Genomic DNA, 24,009 nt, shown 5'->3' on the forward strand with positions numbered 1-24,009 from the left:
AGTCTCTTTTTAATATGTCTAGTCCTCTCAAGGACAGACAATTCAACTATTGCCATCAGAAATTTTGCAAGCATTTCCTATTTAAATCATGTGCCTCTGTCTGTGCAAGTTTTCCTCCTTTGTATACCAAGTCCTTTCAGGGGAAATGAGACTTCATTAAGTTGGCCAGCATTATCTTTGTAGTGAACTTGGTGTTCTGTGGAGAACATTTCATCCTGCACCATCACCTGTGGGGGCTCTCAAGAGGAAGGCTGTTTAACAGCTGTCCTAGTTGCTTACACTTGGTAACAACTTCTCTGAGTTTACTCAGCATCACCACAAGTTCTTGTGGTGGTTCCTCCTGAAATCCTTTTCAGTTATTAACGGTGGAGAGTGTAAGTCCTGAAAAAAAAGATGTTTTAGAGATGACAAGATTGCTTTGGTAGTCTTAAATGGGCTAAACTTTTGTTTATTTCAGAGGTAATCTGGATAAAGCCATTGAAATGTTCAACAAAGCTATCAACCTGGCCAAATCAGAAATGGAGATGGCCCACCTTTACTCACTCTGTGATGCTGCCTATGCTCAGACAGAAGTTGCAAAGAAGTATGGATTGAAACCACCAACACTGTAAAGAAACAAGGAGGAAATGACCTTCCAAAGTGAAGTTGCCCACTTCAGCCAGCCCTAGAGACACTGTTACAGACCATGCTGAATGGTGGAACTTAGTTTTTTCCCCTTCGTGGTGTCGTCATTTGCTACATCTGTTAAATGTTTAGATGTTGTGGGAGTGGTTGTTCAAGGAAGTATGCAGTGCTGCATCTTGTTCCTTCTGCAGCAGAAACCTTAGAGTGTGTTAAGGGAAATAAAGTTGCAGGGGAACCAAAAGAACATATTTTGGCCATGCAAATAAAAACTTCACACTGGTTCATTTTGGGTGATTATGTTGTGGGTGATTTTTGCTTTATCAAATAATATTACAGCATGTGGTTTTTTTTCCTGTTGATTTTAAAGGTAATACTAGTCAGTGCTGTAAAACAGGTTTTATATCCAATTAATCCTTGAGGGTTGATTTTAATTTTGCAAAAATTAATTTTCAAACTTTAATAATAGAGGGTTTTTTAAAGTCAGTAGATGTGGAGAGGATATGTGTAAATATATGCAAGCATGCACAATCTTCCCTTAAATCCCCTTCCACCCTCTGCATAACTTCCTTAGAAATAGTCCTGTGGCAGCTATTAGGGAATTAATTTGATAGTCCTTATTCTCACCTCAGAAAGCCCTAGAGTACTGCATAGGAGAGCTAGGAAAAAGGTTGGCTGGGGAAGGAGGTCAGGTAACACTGCTTCAGTGTAGACTTTACTGGAAGAAAAAATGTATTCCTGTGCAGCAGTCCTTACTTGAATGTCACAGGAAATTGTTCTGGAGGGTTCAGAGGGACTTTCAAGAACAGAAAGCACTGCTGGGAGTCAAGCTCCAAAAGGTAAGGTCATGCTTGCATATAATCTTTGTAATCTCTGATGCTTTTGCATAAGTGTAGCAGCTGATAGACTATCTAAATTTTGTTCAGTCTCTAGAGACTGCTGGGTTATGATCTCCTTTTAAGAGCCCCTTGGCAGGATTAAGTGAGGTAAGGAACAAAGCATAGGCTGAAACTTCCAATAATGGATTTGCAAACTGCACTCATTTTCTTGTTCTGTAGACCCTGTCTTGTCCAAGATTTCAAATACTGTAGAAAGGAAGCAACTGTGCTGGAAACAGTAGATGGGCAAATTATGAAAGAGTTTTCCTCTCGTTAGGAACTTCACAGAGGGCCCTCTTGCTTTGTGTTGATCTTTCTGGTGTGGAAGTCAGTCCATCTTATGTTTCCCTGGTCTCGTATGGCTGGATAAACCTCATGCAAATGATGTAGCTTAATTTATGACACACTAGTTTGGTCTTATTTCCCTCCTGAAATCATAGATTTGCTTGTGGTGAATTGTCTAATGTATTTAACCTTTTAAAGAAATGAATGATGCTGTAGTCAAACTGTCTTGGTCTGTAGTTGTGCCACCATACAGCAGCACCTTGCATTTTCAACTTGACCTTCCTTTCTCCCAGCAACTACAGTTGAGTATGCAAATGGTAGAGAGCAGAGATAAAGATTTAATCATTATTTTAGTAGCTCATTAGGTGATCTGAAATCATAGCACTGGTGTAGAATGGAAGATACGGGAAGGTACTGGCAGCTTCTAGGGGCACTGAACGTAACAAGTGTCAAATGTCTTCTCCAACTTCCAATCTCTGCATCAACTATCTGAGAACAAAAATATGCCAGGCTGATGAGTCCTGTTCTCCGAGGAGTTTTTATTCGCATGGCCTTATTTACATTGGCATTTTCTCCTCATCACCCCATCTGTACCCCATTCCTTACCCCACCCAATCAATTAAGGGAAAAAAGCATGTGCTGTCAATTACTAGCATTCCAAATCATCACAGACTTTTGCCTGTTCTTCAACTAGTTTGAAACTGCACTGAAAGGATGCATTGTCTGTAATTTTTTTGTAAATGACATATCACCTGTAAACTGAAAAAATAAATACTACCTTCAAGTATCTCTCTCTGACATGTATAAGAACAGGTTTTGATTAAGGTGTTCTCTGCAGTGGTGAGCTCTGTGCTTATGTTCTAAGTCTACAAAGAACTGATAATTGACTGACTCCTTGTCATCTTCTCTTACTTCAACCTTTAAGAAAGAATGAGGAGACATGGAATCAACAAATCCAATCTCTGCTTGCTTCCAACACCCACAGAGGTATGATGTTGAGAGCTGAAGATCACAGGGGAAAGGAAATCAAGCCAGGAGGGCTGGGAATCTGAGTAACTGTGACCGTATCAATGTGTGTATGCAGGTGCATCCCTGTGATGAAAGGGACTTTTTGTGAATGGCTGCTACAGTTAAGGTTTTATTTTAAGCCAGGTGTTCATGTGAACTTTGAAGCGAGACATGTATTACTGCTATTTAAAAACAAAAGTTGACATTATGTAGGAAACTAGTACTGAAGACTTGGATAAAGCCCATGCATCCTAGAGGTATACTCTGGGAAGTTTTTTCTACATACAATTTGTCTAGCAACTTAATTCTTATCATGTATGGTCCCTGTTGTTCACGGAGACAATGCTGTTGGGCACACAGTGTGATTCTTGGGATGTCCTGCACAGGGCCAAGAGTTGGACTCTGATCCTGATGGGCCCCTTCCAACTCAGCATATTCCATGATTCTAAGATGTGACTTGAATTACTAGGATCTAACTGCAGATGGAATGGGAAGAGGGAACTAGCATACACTCGAAAGCTATACTGCAACTTACTCTGGAACTACCAAGAGCAGCTTAGATGCAGGTTTACCCAGCCCAGCAATCCTAACACTGCCCAATTTTCTGTCATTTCTTCAAAAATAATTTATATTCTTGCAGACTGAAATTCTGAAATTGTTTCAGAGTTGTTACTGATTAGTTTCATGTACTTACAGAATACTGGTGCATATGTGTCATATGTATACTTAAAAGTGCCTGTTTTCTACCAACACAAAGGTTGAGTATTGGCTGCTTCAAGTACTGTGGCTAAGAATTGACAACGTACTTTTTTACAGTGAAAGCCTCACAAATTCACAGTCCCATTTGCATCACTTCTGAGTGCAGTGCACTGGAGACCTTACTAAATACCCTACTAAAACAAGGTGCTTAGAAGTTGTCCTGATAGACTGAAAAGAACCAAGCTCATGTCAGCTCTTCAGCTGAGTTCACCAAAGTAGCTTGTAATAGATTTTCATCCATCCTCTCCATTTGGGATTCCAGGGGAGGAGAGTTCAGACCACAGATTCTGTTACCTGTTGCAAACTGCATTTTGCATTTCTCAGATTTAAGTGGTCAGCCCATGAGAGTCCTGCACTACTTTAATCCTCCAAAGGTAGTATTTATTCACTCCTGTGTGCTGAACTAGTAGAGAGATGGGAGGGCAAGAGATAAAATAATTATGACTTAGAAGTTGGAGCCCAGCAATGGCCATCATGGATAGGGGTTGTTGAGTATGTGGGAAGCACTAATGCAGGAGACTTGGCTCAAATGGTAAATTGTTAATTTTTTAATATTTATTTTTCAACAAATAAACCTTCATTTTACCTTGTGCTCTGTGGCTTGTTTCTTAAAAGTTCCAGTTTGGCGTGTACACCAAAATGCAGTGAAAAGCACAGACCAAAAATACCTGCTGATACAGAATGCCACCGAGTGGAATCGTGGGATCTGGCTTTTGAGGGGAAGGATGTGTCACGGCTTGGCTGAATGTTTGTTCTTGTTTATAAAACACACCAAGCTCATTGCAGAGAAGTCAAAATGTTTAAAAAAAAAAAAGCCAAAACAAAAACCCCCACAAACCCAAAAAACTGTGGGAAGATGAGGATTGGTGAACATGAATTAAATGTAAGACGGTTTTGGGGGAAATGTCATTAGGTAGAGCAAGACAAAACCTCTCCCTCCCATTGTTGTATTTTGAAATCTCTTTTAGCCTTACGGCTGTTTTATGCTGCTGGAAAACCAAAAGCTTATCAGTGAAGGCTGGTAAGTTGCTTCTTTTTTTCATTCCAAGGAATAAAAAGCATAATTTGTACATTCTTTTTACATTAAAAGATGTCTTCCTTCAAAAAAGAAACCCCAAAACCAAAAGTGCAACATGCTTGGCTGGTTTGCAGTATTTTAAAGCCATCTTTCTCAATCAGTTTGTCTCCAGCAAAAGCAGCACCGTAAGGAATGTTTTCCCTGCAGTGGATGGGAGCTGCCCATGGTAGCAATAATGAATTCAAGCATTGAGCAGTCTTCTGGGAGACTGTGGGCAGAAGGACTTAGTGCAAGAGGGTTTCGAACCTGACTGCTCTCAGCCTTTTCCAGGCAGCAGAATTAAAACCCACTCAGACATTCTATTAAGGAAGCAGTACAGAGAGCAAAGGTGTGCCAACGTGTGAATTACTGTAACAACACTGTAACTAACCCATGTCACTTCAGCAATGAATAGGATTTGCCATAATGAGAATTTAATACACAGATCCAGACAAAACACATGAACCAAAAACTTACAGAGTCTTCTATAGGAGCAGCTCTGTCTGGCAGCTTCTTGCAATGTCCTGAGTAGTGCAGAGCAGAATTTGGCCTGTTTTGCTCAGTGTGTTAAAATTTAAGCTTCCCAAGTTAAAAGTAGGGCATTCAGGGACCTTGGTTAAGTCATGTACATCGAAAAAGGACAGATAATGCTTCTAGATTTTCTGACAATTCACTGAAAATTCATAATACCAAAGCTGACTTGAGAGGGAGTTTCAGAGAACAAGATTTCCATTTCTGTGTTCTACAAAACAGCCCTCAGAAGGTAACTAAAACATTACGATGCCTAAAAATCAATGTTAATCACTGCTGTGTTGAACTGATTTCACCTCCATCTTTATCCTAGCTGTAAAATACTATGAAATACTTAAGTATGAGAGGAGATACAAAAGTTATATTTCAGTCATACTAGAATTGCACCAAGTTTTTGTTATGTGGTGTTTTCTTAACTGGCACATTAGGTAGTAAATTGTGGAGCAACTACGAAGGAAATCCTTCCAAAGATGAAGGCAACAGCCATTGTGACAGCTGAGCCTTCCCTCTTCACCCAGCTTCACTTTTTCATCTCTACACCATAGAGATCACAACGCTTCTGGCTTAAAATAGGAATCTGCTGACGTATTTCTGCAAGTTTCTTTAGATCTGCAGGAGAGAAAAAAAGACTTAAGAGAACAGCAGCCAAAAAAGAAAGCTCCTGCCTTGCTCTGAGGTAGGACAGGGAAAATAGCAACTTTGATGGAGAATGAGGTGGTAGGGCACTGCAAGTGAGCAGCCAGGGCTGAAGGAAGCCTCAGCTCTGCTCTTTCCTAAGGTGGCACCTTCTTCCTAAGGAACTGAGCTAGAAGAGTACAGCTATAGAATATTGTATGTAGAACAGTATAGTGCTGCTGGTTCTTGCTTTAACCTAGCAAAGGTGGACAAGGCAGAGGAATGCTGCATCATCTGTAGTTGCATATGTAAGGCCACAGACTTAAAAACTCTCTCTCCTTAGTGTCATGACCTGTACTCAAGGAAAAAAAAAGTGGGGAAAAAACAAAAACAATTTTTCCCTCACCTATATCTGTGTATACAACTGTTTCCTCAGCCCCAGCTTTGGCTATGACTTCACCCCTGCAAAATTAAGCACATTTGTTCACAGGATTAACACATTGGTTTCAAGGCATCAGTGCAGTTGCTGCTGTTTGTACAAAAAGCAGTTCCTACCCTGGATGCCTACAGCTGTAACTACAGGGCTGTCCTAAAAATAGCATCATAATCCATAACTCTGGCATGATAGAATTGGCTTCCAGGGTTTATGTATGGCACTTTCTATGTGATATATACATACTTAACATAAGTGTCTTTCAAAGATCAAGAACTGTGGTAAAAGCCACTTTGAGAACCACTGCCTGTGAGCATGTAGCATACCTCAAGGGGAAAGGAACAACACTGGCAAAGATGAACACTTTCTCCTTTGAAGACCTTAATGGCTTTTAATAGTGTACTTTTACTCTGCATGAGCTACTGAACATGATCATGTTTCCCCCAAGTGTTTTGTCACTGTTTTCATCATATAAAGTTAAAAGCTTAAGACATAGACAAAGCTTTTCTTACTGTGCAAACAACTGGAAGTGAGCTATCAGTAGATTTGTGAGCTATCAGTAGATTTATCTGAAAGAAAAACATCTGTCTGAAGATTTGGTCACTTTTACCTCCTGTGTACCTGTGTGACTTCTGCTCAAGCCAGAATCTCTCTTCTCTAGCTGAAGACATTCTTCTTGTTCTTTCTTATGTCAAAGCAGTGTTGTTCTTTGAGGAAATGTGATCTGTGTAAGCTGTTTAAGAGAATTACCCTATGCATAGCATATAATGGACTGAACTTCAGGGACAAGGTGACAAGGTCAGCAATTCAACTAATGCTTAATCCCAGTACTAAGTAGCATCTTTACTACCAAAATGAATACATACTGAAACTAGTTCTAGTTTACTAATTTTTTTTTTTAGTTTGGCTGTTTTAAATGATGATCTTGAGAATGTAGGCTCAAGTCTCATGTGCTTTTTACCAAGAATTTGCTCTTTTAACAGTAGATGGAAAAGTAGGACTGAAGTGTGACTGCCAACTAAAATATTTTTTTACCGAAGAAAAGGTGGTATTTTTTATTTTATTGAACTCACCATGGATTTACTACAGTGCTGTGTCCCCAGGCAACATAGGATGCTTTTTCATCTCTAGCAGGAGATACAGTAGCTATGTAGAGTTGATTATCAACAGCTCTGTGTTCACAGAAAAATGAAGGAAGGGAGGGAAAAAGTGAAAAGAATTGTTTTTTATAATACCATTTAATTAAGCAGAAGAGAAAGAATCCACTCTGAAGGACAAGCTATATATCCTCTAATTGACTGGCCCAAACTGTGAATGATACAAAGGTCAGAGAAAGAAGACCCTGGAAAGAGAAGTCTCTAAGCACCTGCCTCCAGAGTTAGTACATAGAATATCATGTAATTCACAGATTCCTTCAGTATGTAGCAGAATTGATTGAAGTTGACCAAATGAATAAATAATACTGCATTCAGGAATCTCAGAGTCTATTTCTACCTGTAATTAGAGCACTTCCCAAATGGTTACTGGCTCTTCTCTCTAGAATCTGTGTGTGAAGGGTGCTTATAAAGCCATGGGAAAGGGTCATTGAAATGCATAGCAGGGGCAGGAGGGAGAAAAGGCTGAGAATTTCCTGCTTTTCTCCTTGACAGCAAAATCATTTTGGTTTTCCATGCAAGGCTTGAGGGATGGTATAGCTCCACTAGTGGAATGGCCCTGCAGCACCACTTCTGAAGCACAAGTGTCATTTGGAACACAAGAAAGTTGAGGTCCATGCACCAGAGCTCCTCTAGAATAGGGGGATAAACTTTTAATGTGATCTTACCGTCCCCTTTGTAAGAGTTCCCAATGAGCTGGTCCTGTTGTCATGTTAAAAGCCCCTGGATATATCAGCAGCTGGCAACCTTTATTAAGAGACAATTAGAACCCAAGCATCAATAGGGGAAGAGTGGCCTTCACACTGAAACCCAAGGTGAGGTTTCTTTCCATACTTCCCAGACTCTGCCCAGAATGGAACCAAACAGAGCCTGTCCATGCATAACAGGTTACATCAGCCAAGAGATGTGGTGGGGATACCCAACTCCATCACTGCACCACCACATGTGGATCAGGAAGTGATGGTTACTTTACTCTATGAGAGAAGTCACTCATCTGAGTAAGAGCCTTGGCCACAGGATGCATTTTGTGTTACTGGGCAGGGATAAGAATGCCTGATCACATGGATCAAGGAATGCCTGGTCACAGGGATCACCCAGCACGCACCACCCAGAACCAGCCCTGGCTAGCCCCGGCCCTACGGCTCCCCACATTCCCTTAGGTGACCCAGCCTCACCTTTCTGGCCGTAGATTTGAGCCATCTCAGCAAATCTCATATCATAGCAGATGCCCAGGCCCACTTTGCAGTATGCTGTTCTCAAAACACAAGAGACAGCAGTCATATCACTAGCAAAACACAAAACAAGCACAAGACTCCCTGTAGCCATCCTGCCAACTGTTACTTTACATGGCTCACAGCAACAGGAGGAGCTATATTTAAATGTGTGTCCAATAAGCACTGGCTGTTGTTGGGGGGGAATTCATGCTCCAAGAGGACAGAAAGAGTGTGAGAGCAGTCTTATCTACCCTTTAAGAAAGGTCATTTCCACAAAATCATGTTGTATCAGGTCTTTGTGCAACATATTCCTCTCTCATTTAGCTGCAATTTTTTCAATTATTTTCTTTTCAATAAAAGGAAACACTCCCTGCTTTTCATGGACTAAAAATAGTCATGTACTTTCTTAGAGCATGCACATTGCAAGGAGGAGAAAATGACTGTGGCAGACAAGACCCTTTGGAGAGCTCAGTTAACAGAATCTGTCAGTTTTTGACCAATATGGGGTGGGAAGGAGTAGGCATTTTGCTTTTTTATCGGAGGTGGTTGATTCAAGAAGGCTGGAATGGGATCCTTGATTTAGTTAATTTTCTCCATTATTATATCATCCTCATGTGGAGCAAGGTACCATTGTAGCTGTTACATATTTTCTTTCTAGGCCATGTTTTATAAGAACTATTTTCAAGCTGTAACTGCTATTAAAAAATACCATTAACTTCTAACAAATCAATAGGACCGTTCTTTAACTAAGGCAAGGGGGGTGACATATGTTTCAACCCTTTCTACTCCTCTGTCCTTTTGCATCCACACCACCTTTTTAAAAGTTTCAGAAGTGACCCAAACACTTGATGCAAACTTAAACTATATTTGTCATCAAATGCCCAGTCTGATAGTCTAAAAATCCACTGCTGGAAAGGAGGAGGGCGAAGAGAACTCCAGAGTGACTACAGTTTTACTGTAGTAGAGGTCCTTAAAGAGAAAGCTTATTTTATACTCACGTGTGTCAAACATGGAAAAACTATTCCCTGGACTCAGTGTTTCAGACTCTTTGAACTGTATCTTCCCAGGAACATTAATGTCAAACAAATGAACCTGCAATTATACTATGATTAATAACAATTACTAACAATTTCTCTGCTTGGTATTTGAGCCTCTTTAGGCATGTGTTTTCTGCTGTTATCTAGACTACTCTTTTGTCAGGATCCAAAGTAAACGTTGCTTAAGATTGTTAGATCCCCCAAAGAAGATTTAAAGTATTTTCTTCTATACAGAAATATACATGTCTAAAGTTGTAAATTCATGCAAAACAGATGTCTTGACCTAATGATTTGTCTCTAACATTTGAGTCCCAATCCTGTATTTTCTCAAGAAAATACCTTCACCAAGCCATAAAGTTCCCATGACTTCAGCTATGCAGATGCCTCTGAGGGCCTTCAGCTGCCTTTATCCCTCCCTTGCAGTGGAAGGTGCTGCTCCTGACTGAAGCCTCCTAACAACAGAGCTGGTTTTGTTTTATTATTTGTTCGTCCTTAGCACAAGCCTGCACTCACTCTACGAGCAGCTCCTGGGCTTGCAGATTGCTCTGCTGTGACAGGTGGAAGGCAACACAGAACTGCACAAGGTGATCTAGTAAGTGATGCTAATGTAGAATCAGCAAACAGAATAAATTAATACTTGCACCACCTTATTTATTCCAATTAACCCTGCATTATCCTTTTGGCTTATCCTTAGAAAAAAGAAATAAGCTGTTGTTTGTCGCTGTAGAGCAGGACGGGAACGAAAATTACTCCAAATCAAAGGCAAAGAGAATGAACTCCGATTTATTTCAAATGCACCGCTCTATTTATAGAGAACATCGTGCAGACTAATTTCATTGGTCTTAGAGTAAAAACACTCACACCATTGGTGTGCAGTGAATGATGCACGGTGGCAGAACCTATCTATAAACAGTGTGAACAACAATATAGATTAGAGAATTATTTACATTCTTTCCCAACTGTCTCCCAGGCTCTCACCTGGTTAGAAAACCTTCTCTTTTTCTCTCTGACTGAACTGAGAATATCCACAGTTGTTCACTCATGGAGTGATCCCTGTGTGCACAGTCCCATGAACAGAAAATAGGGATAAGAATGAACAGAATAGTCCATGAAGAAAAACTGACTCTGGAGTTACAAATGGGAGGCAGTTTTCCAGAAGGCACAAAGCAATGATGAGGTGGAAAATGACAGAAAGAAAACATCTACCACAAACAGCACTGACAGCTTAACTTGGACTCTGCATGTCTGCACTAACCACATGTACAGCACAAAGTATGTGAAGAACAGTATTTACTATAACTGAAGGACTAAATCCATCAGGAAGCTGAGGGAAAATCCTGATCCCATTCAAGTGGCACTGTTTTAGACTTAGGCCAGGGTAAAGAGATGTATGAGTTGGATCAGGTTTTACTCTTTATCATGGTTTTCCCAGCATATAGGGAAAGCCAATTGCACCTTCTAGCATTTTTTCATCCTTATTCAGAACAAATTTATGGCCACTTTTTGAAGTGGTGTTTACATGCCCCAAATAAAAGTAGCATGAAATTTCATATGTGATGTATACAACTTATTATTAATGCAAGATTCTACTGATTTATACCACCTTTAAGTGGTATAAGATTATTTTATACGATTAAATAATTTGTGCAACACTGCTGAGAAAACTTTTCATAACAATATTCTGCCATCTTACCTTCCTATGCTTTGCCAGCAGAGCACCATCAGGCCCAAAGACAGTACATGTATTATAGAGTTTTCCACCATCCTCTTCTGGAATGGATCCTTTGTAAGGGCAAGAACAGAGATTTCCCCCACTGTATTATTTATGTAATTTTGATCTAATGGCAGTAACAGACATTGCCCATTTTTCCCCCAGTGAGATAGTCACTAAGAGTAAACTACCTCCAATGAGATATATGCTGCACTCCTTTGCAACTTCTGACAGCTTTTGTGTGGATTCCCCAGGGATCTTCTCTGCATACTCCTTAAAGTATTGGGTTCCATATGGAGAATTAAAGCATTCCTAGAATTAAATGGAAAAAAAAAAAGCTAAAATCCAGTAACACCACTACAATGAGATGTACCTAACTTTTCAAACTCCTCTCTAACCATGTTCTCAAATAACCTTTGGTTACAGGAGTTTAATTTATAGGAGCTCAGTGCCAGGAAGACCAGAGAGACTTGAACAATTGTGTTTTATGTGTTCAAACACACCAAAAAAGGTGTGTTTGTGGAGTGCATGCCAAATAGAACATGAGCTAAGACTATATGCAAGCTGTAAGGCCAGCACATTCACCACTCTGGGCTTAACAAGAACACAAGGGATGTTCACATCAGAATGAGGAGCCAAGTTCAACACAGCTCATTTGACAAGTTACAAGCTCAGTAGATCCTCTCAAAACTGTGAAATGCTCATGCTCGTCCACAGCCCATGATTGCTTCATTTTTAAAAGGACATTTGCAAAAGCATGCATTTCTCTAAATTACTTACTGTTTTGTTAAAACAATCCTTTACACACTATTTCCTCACAACTCAAGAGTGTCCTCCACCTTCAGCCTTAGTTAAAAATTTGCCATCCCTTTAGAACTAGACATGTAATCTTTACACAGTCAGATTTACAGAGTAGTTTAGATGCCTAAGATAGGTGGGCTAGTGGTATTTGAGATGCCTAAGACATGAGGCACTTTCACCCTGCATTACACTTGCCAGCTCTGTGACAGGTGAGACACTCCACCCAACACTTTCTTGTACCCTGAAGGAGGAGTACAGCTGGAGGCCACAGATAGGCTATCAAACTGTGGCAGCAACTTCTCATCTGTGAGAAGGGACTCCCAGCCCAGACACCTCCATTGTTCCCTTTGCTCATCAGAAGTGACAAACACACCCCCAGCCCCACACAGAAAAAGGGAGAAAAAAATCAAGCTGTGACTAACACAATAAACATTTCTGCTTTATCTGCTCAAGCAAACTTCGCAACAACTGAGATAGGTTCTACTGAAGTGGAATAAATTAACCCAAGCTGGAAAGGGTTTTTTTCCTTCCCTATACAGGGCACTAGGCCAGCAGGTATAAGCTAGCCCACAGCACAACCTGTAGATGGAAGAAGCAGGAAGGGAACTCTCTGCAGGCTGTCAGAATGAGCTTCCTAGGCTTTTGAAATCTGGGCTGAACTTCAAAGAAGTGAAAGCAAAGCCAGCTGCCTCCATCTTCATATATTCAGTATGAGTTACTTTCCTTTATATAAAATTATTAAAACAAAACAACAAGAGGACAGTATTTCATGCTCATGCAGTAATGTCAATACAAAAGGTATCTCCCAAAAGTCTGTGAAATGCCTTGCCCATGTTTGACAACTTGTATTCTAAAAGCATAAATCTTTGTTGACAAAGTATCTCAGCTAAATAAGTCTGGAAAATTCAATGTTTGTACACATGATGAAGCCAGTAAATAATAGTAATCTCTACACAGGAGGCCCAGGCAGAACACTGAATGATCACATTTGCAACACAAGAACCATGTTAGCACAGAGGAGCTGGGAAGGTTGCTCAATGCTTCCCCCATGACAGCAGGAGAGAAAACATTCTGTGTGTAAAACTGAGACCCAAAGTTCACCCAGAGATGAACTTTGCACTCCTGTGTCAGATGTACAGGAGTAACACAAGTACCCCCATGAAAAGAGGAGAAAAGCTCATAGCTGCACTGAGAAGCCTACCCACTGTTGCCAGCACACCCACTGTGTGAAAATTCAGCAAAATAATTACGGCTAAAGTTCAAAAAGTAAGTCAGAAGTGATTGATCATTTTAAGTGGCTATTTCCACACATGGAAGTCATAAGAGAAATGTGTCTTAATCATAATTCAGCTACAAATGACCTGATGACCTGCTGGAAGTATATTTTAAGTCTATTTTGTTTCTCATGGATCTGGAATACTTACAGCAAAGAGAGCTACTGTGTATGGTCTTTCACCTTCATGTCAACATTCTTTAGCTAAAAATTGCCTTTTTCTACACTTCTTCAGCAAAGATTCAAACTAAAGTGTCACTTACCTGAATTCAGAATATATCAATGATGGCATTGCCTAGGATTTAAACCAGTAAAAACTTTACCAGACTCTTACACTACAAAAAAGATCAACCTGTTTTTTGTTTCCCTTTTCATTCCCCACCTCCTAATGTCTGCCAGATACAGCCCCTGGGATTTCTTTAGCTTTTAGTTTTATTTTGAAGCCTCATACAGCATCTAAGCAATCCAGGGAGGAAGAGGAATATATGTTGCATTAATAACACTAGAAAGAGATTCTGAAGGGTTTGAAACATAAGGGCTAAGCAGGCCATGATCTTTACTCACAGGTAGAGCCACAAGTTTTGCTCCTTTAGCTGATGCTTCTCTCACCAGTCCACAGGCTCGTTGGAGATTATCTGATTTAACAGCAGATACATGAAGCTGGATAAGAGCGAGGCGGAAGGCTGATGGCAGAAAAGAAAAAAACTATTCATCAGAATTCCCCCAGGAAATTCTTCCAATTCTGAATTCAGTAACGACCATTGAAGAAAACAAATGATTTAATATATAAGCATATGCACAAACCACTACCAACTCATTGTGCAGCCTCTCTCTGGCACTGGAAACAGTCTCTTAACACAGGGAGAGCAATGAAACCCAGGCTTGCCAATGGGAGCCATGCATGGCCACCACCCTGCAAAGATCACAGAGCTCATGTGCCAGCAACACCCAGGCCATGTTCCAGGGGAAGGAGCCATGTTACAGAAAGGGAGAGCACAGGTCCCCCCAGCCCCTCCTTTACAGGCTGCTGGGCTCTGTGGGAGCCCATCTTCTTGTTGCACACCAAAGGACTGGACAATCCCAGAAGCACCAAATAAAGGTTTGCTTTTATGCCTCAATTCACACCTAGCTTGGGAAATGGCCATGAAAACAAAGGAAGGTTAACATCTTTCCTGATAATTTTTTAGCAAACTGGTTTCTGGCCAAGTTTCAAGTGTTATGAAGCTTCTACTCCCACTAAGCAAGGATATACAACTGCAGGCTTTCCAGGTAGCCAAGTTTTGTGCATACCCCTTGGATTTCCTTCCAATAATCTCTGAGTACCCCAGGTTGTAGGGAAACACACCCTGAGCAGGTAGAACTGTTTTCTTTAAAACAAACACCAACCAAACAATCCTCTCTGGCTTTATTAAAAAAAAAAAAAAAAAAAAAAGTATCTCAGTTTCATAGCACCTCATCTGTCTGGAAAACTCCCCCATCAAAAGTCAAAGATCACAACAAGAAAAAGACAAAGGTGGAAGCAACACAGAACACAGTCCCAGTGGTCAGGGAAACTGGAAAAGCTGGTTCAAGTTAAGATAAGACTGGGTCAGGAGCAGTCGAGATACATCTTTTTTCCTACTTCTGTAGCTAAGCAGCTAATTTCTAGAGGTTAAGCAAATGATTAACTGCTACCTTTGCCATTCTTCATGTGAGAGACTTTTAGTGTTGGCTCTATTGAGCAAACAAAGCTCATCTGATATTCTTAACAGGTGTAACCATAGGTTCCAGACCCATTGAGATAATCATATCAGGGATCTGTCAAAGACTTCCCAGCATTTGTGGAACGTGTTTGAGTTCAGACAAGTTGGCCGCTTAAAAGATTTACATTTCAGAATAAAAGAGAAAAAATGCACTAGGAAAAAAACCCATCATGTTTAAAACACCAGGAAATTTAATTAAGGTAATTATCTTCCTATATATAAATATAACACTATATGCCTCAGGTTTGAAGTTCAATAAGGTGCAAAAATGAAGCTCAGCCACAACAGAACACATGAATTTGTGTCACAGTTAACACATTCAGATGTGGGAGCAACAGAAATGCAGAGAAATGTGCAGCAGGGCTGTAGAGAGACCTCTGCTCCCAGCCTTGCCACAAAACCTTCGTTAAAAGCAATTCTCAGGAAAAGCCTAAAGCAATGTAGGCCGAAACCAGATAAAAGCACAACGGAGTAAAATAATGGTACACATTTGCACCACTACAAAACATGCTTGCTGTTTTGTTTTAGAACACCGGAAGCGAAGCACGCCCGTTTTGCTCGCGTTTCTTGAGGAGCTGAGCCCTGCAGAGCGAGCACTGTATCCCGGTCTGTGCCCAGCGCAGCTCCCTTCTCCCCGCACTACTCCACAGGCTGTGCCAGCGCCTAGGACCGAGGCCTTTCCCGGTCTCACCGGGCGGGGCCGGGGGCTTCGGGGAGGCGCGGGACACCCGGGACAGCGGCCCGCGGAGCCTTTCGCGGCGGGGCGGGGGCCGGGACCGCGGGAGGAGAGGGACGGGAAAGGCTCCCACTCACACGCCATGGCTCCGCCGGCCGCCCGCATTCCCGGCACCGCCCGGGCGGGCGCGGCCCGCGGGGGCTGCCGGGACTCGTAGCGCCGGCCCCGGGCCGGGGCTCAGCCAGCAACACCCTCACGCCCTTTAAGCGGCCTGGCTGGTGCCGGGACCGCATTCTGAACGGCGAAGTGCAGGGCTGAGGCAGCCCCGCCCTGCCCGGGTGGCAGCGAGCAGGCAGCGCTCCCCCGGGCCCGTTCAGCGCCGGCAGCAACGGCGGAGTCCCAAAGCTCCGGCTGTGCCGAGATCCTCTTTGCCCTGCCCGGCCCAACAAACCCTGACAGCCCTAAGTCTGCTAAGGGCTCATCCTAAGGGACCCCTGAACCAGTTTACACGTAACTCATCCACCTGGGACACCCCCATCTTTCTTTACAAGAACAGCATCCCCCAAGGTACAAACATCTCCACAGTGCTCCAGATGTGGAGCAGTGTCCTGTTCTGGGCTCGTCACTACGAGAAAGACAAGGAGCTACCAGAGAGAGTGCAGTGGAGGCTGCAAAGATGATTTGGGCTCTGGAGCACCTCTCTTATGAGGAGAGACTGTGGCAGCTGGGCCTGTTTAGTCCAGAGAAGGGAAAGCTGGGAGGGGATGTCATCAGCACATATAAACATCTCAAAGGCATTTGTCAAGAGGTGGGTGCCAGACTAATGTCAGTGGTGCCCAGTGACAGGACAAGGAGCAATGGCCATAAACTAAAACACCTCAGCATGAGGAGGAACTTCCTTACACTGAGGGTGGCAGAGCACTGAACAGGCTGCCCACTGAAGTCTCCATTTCTGGAGACATTCCAAACCCACCTGGGCAAGTTCCTGTGTCACCTGCTCTAGGTAACCCTGCCTTGGCAGGGAACTTGGACTAGATGAGCTCCAGAGGTCTGTCCAATACTGCCAATTCTGTAAAACCAACACACTAAGCACCATGCTGCTCTTCCTTGGCTTTAAACACCAAGTGCTCCCCTTTACTCTGCACAAAACTCTGCTGTCTCATGTACATATTTTCCAGTCTTGAGCTTTTTAGAAACATGTTGGTAGAATTGTAGATTTAAGTTGTGTAGCAATATTTCTCACACAAGATTATGTCTGTAAGCTGAAAGCACATAACAGCAGAATGGGTAAAGATAAAATGGGTAACCCACGGTGATCAACCTCTTACACACCTTCCCTTTCAGGAAACATGCAGAGAGATAAAGGATGGGAAGTGCATCACCACTGTAAAATGCACAGCCACTACTGCATGCAATAATTACAAACCTTTCTTCAACCAGAGAACTGTTCAACCCTCCCCTTGAAGCAGTAAAGGGAACCACTCATCCCAATCTGACCAAGCCAAAGGATGGCAGAACAGACAGTACAGCAGCTCTTAGCAGGCCTCCCTCCTTTTTATACATGCCCATAGTGGTAGAAAGAGCATATATGATTGTTAAACATTTTTTCTTCCCTAAACACCACACTCTGCAGGGCTCCAGGTGCAAAGAACAGCTGTCTCCCAACTTCTTCCCAAATAAGAAAAATAAAAATAATAAAAAAATCAAGTAGTATCATCCCTTCAAGGTGCAAAGCACAGGCCAAAAATCCAGTTTCCCATGGGTCAGAGAGATAAAATGTATTTTTCAAGTTTCCAAACTAAAGTATCTGAAAGCACTAAGTATACCCAGTGTAACAAGTTACATAGTACCACCCTTTTCCTTCCCTAAGGGGAAACTTTTCACACATTCAGTAGACTACACCTATATGGAAAAAACAGTACCTGAAGTTTTGAAACTACAGGTGACATGTAGTTGGAAGGAAAAGATCAAATCACAGGTGAGACCCATGTGTTAGGGCTAACAGGAAAAGGCAATTTTAAAAATTGCAACTCTGCAATCAACAATATTTTTGGTGGGTAATACATGTAAAGTTCTTAACAAGTCTCATACAGATCAGATTCTAAAAGAATTTGTGAGACAAGTGAAGAGCCATCAGTGAGAACAGAAGCACCAACTCTCACTATGACATGAAGTTAAGAGCTTTCATTTGGCAGGAAAGTTTAATCCAAGACTTTCTTTCCTACTCCAGACCTAATTTCTACCACTCCTGCATCATAACAACTGTCACCTCATATTCAAAAATATAGACTGTGGTGCATGCAGAATAAAACAAGAGCAAACACATCCCTAGCAAATACAGTTTAAAAAGAAATCCTTGAAGGTAAAAGTGACAGGAAGTAGCATACCAATTTTTTTGATTTTTCTTTTCAAAAAATATCACTGCAGTACTATAATTAGAATTTCTGCTTAGTAATACAAGTTTTACAACAAAAATAGTAACTACAGGTATGTACACTGTAAGGCAAAAGTAGCCCTTAAACTGTGGGTAGAGATACACCAGAACCATTGAAATTATTCATAGTTTCGGCTGAGCTTTTTAAGATAAGAGATCAGTTGATAACTTAAAATTCAAAAATAATTTACCTCCAAATGGCTTGGATTATATGTTTCTACAGAGAAGGGATTTAAGAACTGACTTCCTATTGCTTTACTTGCTGTAGATCTCAAAGGTCTGCAGTATTTGCTGTCCTCACAGTGAAGCATACACATCAGCCACAGTCCACATTTAATATATACCTGTTTAACAACTGCGTGTCATTTTCACTTTTCCCCTTCCTGACTAGAAGAAATATGTTGTATCATTCTGTCAACATTTTCATAATAAAGATATGATGCTAAGAAATCTGGAATTTATGCATAAACCTTTTCTATAACTTGATTATTTGCAAATTCACTTTGACCTGTGAATGCTCACCCAAAAGTCCTTAATGAAATTAACTTAAATTCTGAAATACTTACATTAAGCAGTCACTGGCAGTAGCTCCCTATGATCCATAATCAGCATCTTCCACTCCCCAAGATCAAATTCACTTCCATTTACAAAACACCTTTAGGAAAAACTTTTAATTGATTCAGAAAATTTACAGTATGCAACTAAATGCCTTCCGACAGAACAAGTTATGTTCAAATTGTACTGGTTTATTTACAACTGTAATTTATAAACAGTAGCACAAACATCTTTACATGAAAAAATCTCATTGCTGAAGTAGGCACAGAGTCAGAGACTCTTAAGGATATTTTCAGGAGGGATTAGGAAGAGGAAAATGTAATACAACAGTTGCTGGGCAAAACTATAAATACATGAGCATTGGCCCAGGTGCAATTTCATGCAAATATTTTCAACAGTTCAAGTTCTATTGGTGTTTACTCAGATACTAAGAAGGAAAAAGAAAGTAATTACTTCCAGAATTAAGGTGCCCTAGCTTGATTCCTAGTAAAATAACTTAGAATAAATGTTTTTTATAAAGGTCAGTTTAACTTATTTTACCTTTTGATGAAGTACCAAATCATAGGTTTTGATTCAAGTACTCAGAAGATTTCATGCAGCAAAGCTAATCCCCATTATCTTTATTTCACAGTTTTTGGTGATTTCCCATCAGTCTACAAAGATGCTCTGCCTTGTCCATAAGAACATTCCTGTACTGAGCTTTGAACAAGAGAATAATTCTTGAACAAATGGAAAGCTTATGATGAACAGTCACATAGTTGCCATCTCCTAAATCTTTGCTAATTTAGAAATTGTTACTCAAAATAATATAAACAAATGCTTGAATCAATGAAGGCAACTGGTTAAGAATACTTTTATCACAGGTATGCAGCACTGGAATTTCTTCCCTGGTTTTGTGTGCATTCATCTTGCTGAACACATCTTTAGTCAGCGTGTACTCACTTTTGTGCTTAACTGAAGGGTTTTAAACATCTAAAATTCTTAGATATTTTGTTTGTGAGGAATAAGGCAACTTGTTTTCAACTGTCATATTCTCTCATGAAACATGCATATCCATGCACATGCTCATCTTTACAAGGGAAACAGCCTCAACCTATGAAATGTAAAATTTTGCATAATTAAAAATAATTACAACCCTGTAGTAAAAATTACAGTTAATTTCAGTATTTAAAAAAAAAAATTTTACCACCAATTCCAGTTATTTAGCCTAGTAGCTGGTAAGACTTTAAAAATCCTTTAATTTTACAAATTGTTTGTATTTTTTTCTATTTATCTGCAGCCCAAACAGGACTTAACTGTTTTTAATGTGAAAACGGTTTTTTTTTTTAAGATTTGTATCTGATCTTCTCAAAAACCTAAATTTTTAATTAGTCCTTGATACTACTTGGTTGGCAAAATCAAATTTCTGGACTGTAGGCAATGGAGACATTTTATTTACAAGGGATAATAATTTAAAAACCATTGTGTTTTCAACGGCTTCTTTGTATCTCACAGTCCTTCATTCCTTTAACACACTTAACGTGAACCCAACTGCATCTGCTCTTGCAACAATGCAAATCATTCCCATTAAGGCTGCATTAAAAAGAAACAAACTGACCTTTATAATAAACACTTCTCCAAAAGAAAAAAAAATAAAATAGAAACCAAACAAAAATCCTGTCCAGAAATGGATAATAATTTACCCTATCTTAAGCCTGCTACTCAGGCACTCCCACCAGCAAACATAAAAATTCTCTTAAGTTAGTATTCAGTTGGGAAACAGTCAGCTTGTGTCCACATACAGTATCTTGGTTGCTTCTTCTTTATAAACTGGTCTCTACAAAGTCTTTAGTAATTAACTCTCCAAGGCATCCAATACTTTCATGATCTGCTGTTTTATGGCTTTGGTAGCATCTCCTGCATTTGGAATCAAATACCTTAAAAAAATTAGAAAAAGCCATCATTAATTCACTATAAAATTTCTGAGTATAAATTCCATAATCCTTTTCATTCTTCCTCTGTCTAGAAGGAAGGGAAGAGGGAAATATATTAAAATGAAAACTATAGTAAGAAAATAACATTTAATTCCTTATTATACTAGGAAACTTTCTCTTTGTGAACTTAGAATTGTTGAGGAGTACTTTACGGGCCATCTTGGAAAGAGAAATTAACAATGGGATAGGTCAGGCCCTTCAAGATCTCTACAGATAGCACTGTCTGACTGAAGCATAGAAGTCCTTGCTTGGATTTTGGTTCATGGTATTACGGTTTTTGGTTTTTTTTAATTCCTATAGATAGCTCTAGATCAATCTGCTCCAGTCTGCAAGGTGGTGATGAAGTAATTCAACAAGCAGTAAAGTTCCCTGCAAAATTTTAATTAATCTTTGTTGACCTACTACAAACCTAAGGAGCCAACAGGCACAGAACATCCCTAGTTAGGTAAGAAACTCATCTCTCCCCTCTCTTGTGAGAAGAGACCATCCACTGCACACAGTTCTCTCCACTGAAGATGAGAAAACATCCATCTGGTATCAGCAACCTTCTTAAAACCAAGAACAGCAGGCTACACCAGTGGAAAAAAGCCTGATACACCACTCCATCTGACCCTTTCCCTCTCTTAAGCATGCAAATGCTGAGCAGGGCAACATGTAACTTCCAGGGTATCAGAGTTTTGAGTTCAGGCTTCTGGACTCCTTGCACAATGCACAGAGAAAATGAGTCAGATGACAAAAAAAAAAAAAATTACTCCACAGAAGAACGACCATACTCTTAAATTTCACTCTTCACAAATCCATACTTTTGCTGCAGTGAACTGTCCATTTTTATTTAAGACCTCTTACAAAAAGGAAACACTTGCACACATCCCATCCCCAACAACGGTAGCTGCAGTTCCTCTCTTCTGGGTCTCATAAGCACTCTTAATTTTACTGGCAAATCTTTTTCCCTAGTTCACATCTGATTTATGCACTCCTAAATAAAAACTCTTCTTTTTGAACTCAATTCTGGGGATAACAGCATACCCCCGATTTCCAGTGTTACCAGAATCCTGAAAATCATTACCATTTATAGCTCTGTTACTGAGACGGTTTACCTTTCAACTGCCAGAATTTCTATGCCTGAAGTATTGCTATTTCCATACTTAAAGGTGATCAGTTCTGGGTGTTTCTTCTTGGATGTGATTTTGACTACAGAGTTGAGTGCCTGTCGAGACTGTATGTAAGCCAGCCCCTTTCGTGATGGAATCTCCCTCAAACAGTACATATGAGTTGCTGTTACTAGGAGATGACTTGAAGGAAAAGAAAAATACAAATTAGTTTTGTTAATAAATTAAGTATCAGCTATTTACAAAGTTAAATTCTATGACTAAACTACATGAGAGAGCTAGATAATACAGCTACCATATCTAAGAAACAGTTTTAATACTTTCATAATATCTAATAAAGAAAGCTCTAGGAAAGACTTAAGAATTTCCTTGAGTGCTGTAGCACGACCATTTCTGAAAACAAGCAGGACATTGTCCCCAGCATTACTGGAGCACAGAGCATGGCAAATACTTCCAGCCCCTCTCCCCCCCTTCAATTTTTCTTATTACCTGGTACTTCAAAGCAAAACTTTACACCAGGTTTTATATATAATTACCATTCTATAACACTGCAAATACAAGAATGCAAATACAGTAACACTTTGTTCTAGTTTGTTTCACACTTTAATTTCCTAGTTTAATATAAAGGATAAGTTAAGTAACCAACACTGTTTTTTAGCATGTATATCAAGACAGATGTTTTCATTGAACTCAGGATTAATTTCAGTACCTGGGAAACATATGTCCATTTTCTTTTACTTCATTACATGGGAAGTTATACTTCACATCAGGTTTATTTACCCATGTTTGGATGTTGACGACCTCTTTTCGATCATCGTCCGACATTGAGGAGCTATCAATTTCATCTGGTTTGAATGGAGGGGGTAAAAATATTAAAAAAAAAGATAAAGTACTTTCACAACCATCAGCCAGATTCTCAATTTACTTAAACCCATTAGAGCCACACTGGTGCAAAGCAAGTGTACCTAACCATATAGAATTATTGAGAGGGAAGAAAGAAAAAGGCATATCTGATTTTTCTCTCTTAATTTTCCCTCCACAAACAAGTATTTTTAGATCGGGGGTTATCTTAGGCTGGTCCAATTTGTCCATGCAGTAAAGCTTCATGGATTTCTTTCACATTGGAAGTCACTTGTCCATACTTTCCTTGAAGCCACATAAACTCTTTGCATTTAAACCTCTAATATCTTTTGGCAAGGAGTACCAAAACCAAGCCAACTACAGTCCAGGAGAGTCTCTCCTTGTGGCTTCTAGTTTCTTTTACACGAAGAAATGAACACCTCTTAATACCTTTCAAGGCCAGGCATTATTTTTGTGGATCACTTTTCCTCCCTTAAAATGCCTCTTTCACATAACAAAACTTGTAACATTCAGCTGTGCCTTTTGTGAAAGTAATATCACATCTGTCCTCACCCTTCTTATTCCTCTCTGAACCTTGTCCTGTTCAAATATTGTTTCTGACATCAAGGGCAGAAGACCCACAATATTTAATGTGTCAGTGAATCATAGATTTCTGAGCATTTGATTTGCTTTTCTGACTGCTAATGACTGCTTACTTATTATAAACCCACTGCTTCTGGGCACAGCCAAATCATTCTCCCACCAATGGATCTGAAACTAGAAGTGGCAGGGGTTTTTTTAGTGTTTTTCTTGCATTCAATTAATACTGAATTTCACATGCCATTTTATTACCCAGTCATTCAAATTAGCAAAAGGCTCAGTCTATCCTTACTATCTCAAATAACCTTGGATCATTAGCAAAAATTGTTGTCTTTAGCTTCACATCCTTTTTTAAGGCTGTTTAAGAACATATTCCAACCCCAATTTTTCAGCACAGACCTCTGTGAAACACCCAAAACTCCTGCACGTGTTATTACTTAGTTGCAAAATACTGCTTTTATGTCTAAAGATGGTGATTATGTTTACATAGCAATTTTGGTGCTACATTAGAAGAATTTAAGCAACCTACTTATCTAACACAATCAACTACATTAACTCCATACAAACTCCCAGAAATAACTCAGGACCTCTCTTTAAAGAACCTTTTTCAAAGCCAGTTTCCTACACTTCATTAAACTATTTGCTTCAATGCAATTTAGAATTTGAAACACACTTTGGGAAACATTTGCACTGAAAAATACAT

At 40.1% G+C, this 24,009-nt stretch overlaps 3 protein-coding genes across 10 annotated transcripts in view; 1 reads left to right on the top strand and 2 right to left on the bottom strand.

Moving 5' to 3' along the window:
* TOMM70 (translocase of outer mitochondrial membrane 70) overlaps positions 1 to 2,571 on the top strand; it is a 23,124-nt gene extending 20,553 nt beyond the window's left edge. The window contains exon 12 of the mRNA XM_068180969.1: positions 458 to 2,571. Within this exon, the coding sequence (XP_068037070.1) occupies positions 458 to 611 (154 nt within the window). The 3' untranslated portion in view covers positions 612 to 2,571. The remainder of the gene's footprint in view (positions 1 to 457) is intronic.
* NIT2 (nitrilase family member 2) lies at positions 1,932 to 18,555 on the bottom strand. Of its 4 annotated transcripts, none has more exons than XR_010996202.1 (11): positions 18,474 to 18,555; positions 13,942 to 14,060; positions 11,495 to 11,615; positions 11,286 to 11,374; positions 9,554 to 9,647; positions 8,517 to 8,591; positions 8,010 to 8,088; positions 7,261 to 7,359; positions 6,161 to 6,216; positions 3,846 to 5,748; positions 1,932 to 2,702 (listed from the first exon to the last, which is right to left on the bottom strand). XR_010996202.1 is itself a non-coding variant. In XM_068180970.1 (10 exons), exons 1-10 carry the CDS (start codon positions 18,544 to 18,546, stop codon positions 5,660 to 5,662), a joined length of 894 nt encoding a protein of 297 aa, XP_068037071.1. In that variant the 5' UTR covers positions 18,547 to 18,555; the 3' UTR covers positions 1,932 to 5,659. The 4 variants fall into 4 exon arrangements, 2 of the variants coding, with proteins under 2 accessions (XP_068037071.1, XP_068037072.1); XR_010996203.1 differs by having other exon boundaries at positions 1,932 to 2,273; positions 2,563 to 5,748; XM_068180970.1 differs by having other exon boundaries at positions 1,932 to 5,748.
* A 399-nt stretch (positions 18,556 to 18,954) lies between these two features.
* TBC1D23 (TBC1 domain family member 23) overlaps positions 18,955 to 24,009 on the bottom strand; it is a 31,887-nt gene continuing 26,832 nt past the window's right edge. For 4 of the 5 annotated variants that reach the window (XM_068180967.1, XM_068180965.1, XM_068180966.1 and 1 more), the window contains 3 exons: positions 22,576 to 22,711; positions 21,855 to 22,049; positions 18,955 to 20,700 (listed from right to left, as the gene is read on the bottom strand). In XM_068180967.1, coding sequence (XP_068037068.1) covers positions 20,619 to 20,700; positions 21,855 to 22,049; positions 22,576 to 22,711 — 413 coding nt within the window. In that variant the 3' untranslated portion in view covers positions 18,955 to 20,618. The remainder of the gene's footprint in view (positions 20,701 to 21,854; positions 22,050 to 22,575; positions 22,712 to 24,009) is intronic. The other variant, XR_010996201.1, reaches the window with a different exon arrangement.

Source organism: Anomalospiza imberbis, chromosome 2 (assembly GCF_031753505.1).
Source record: "Anomalospiza imberbis isolate Cuckoo-Finch-1a 21T00152 chromosome 2, ASM3175350v1, whole genome shotgun sequence".
In the NCBI taxonomy this organism is placed as follows: Eukaryota; Metazoa; Chordata; class Aves; order Passeriformes; family Viduidae; genus Anomalospiza; species Anomalospiza imberbis.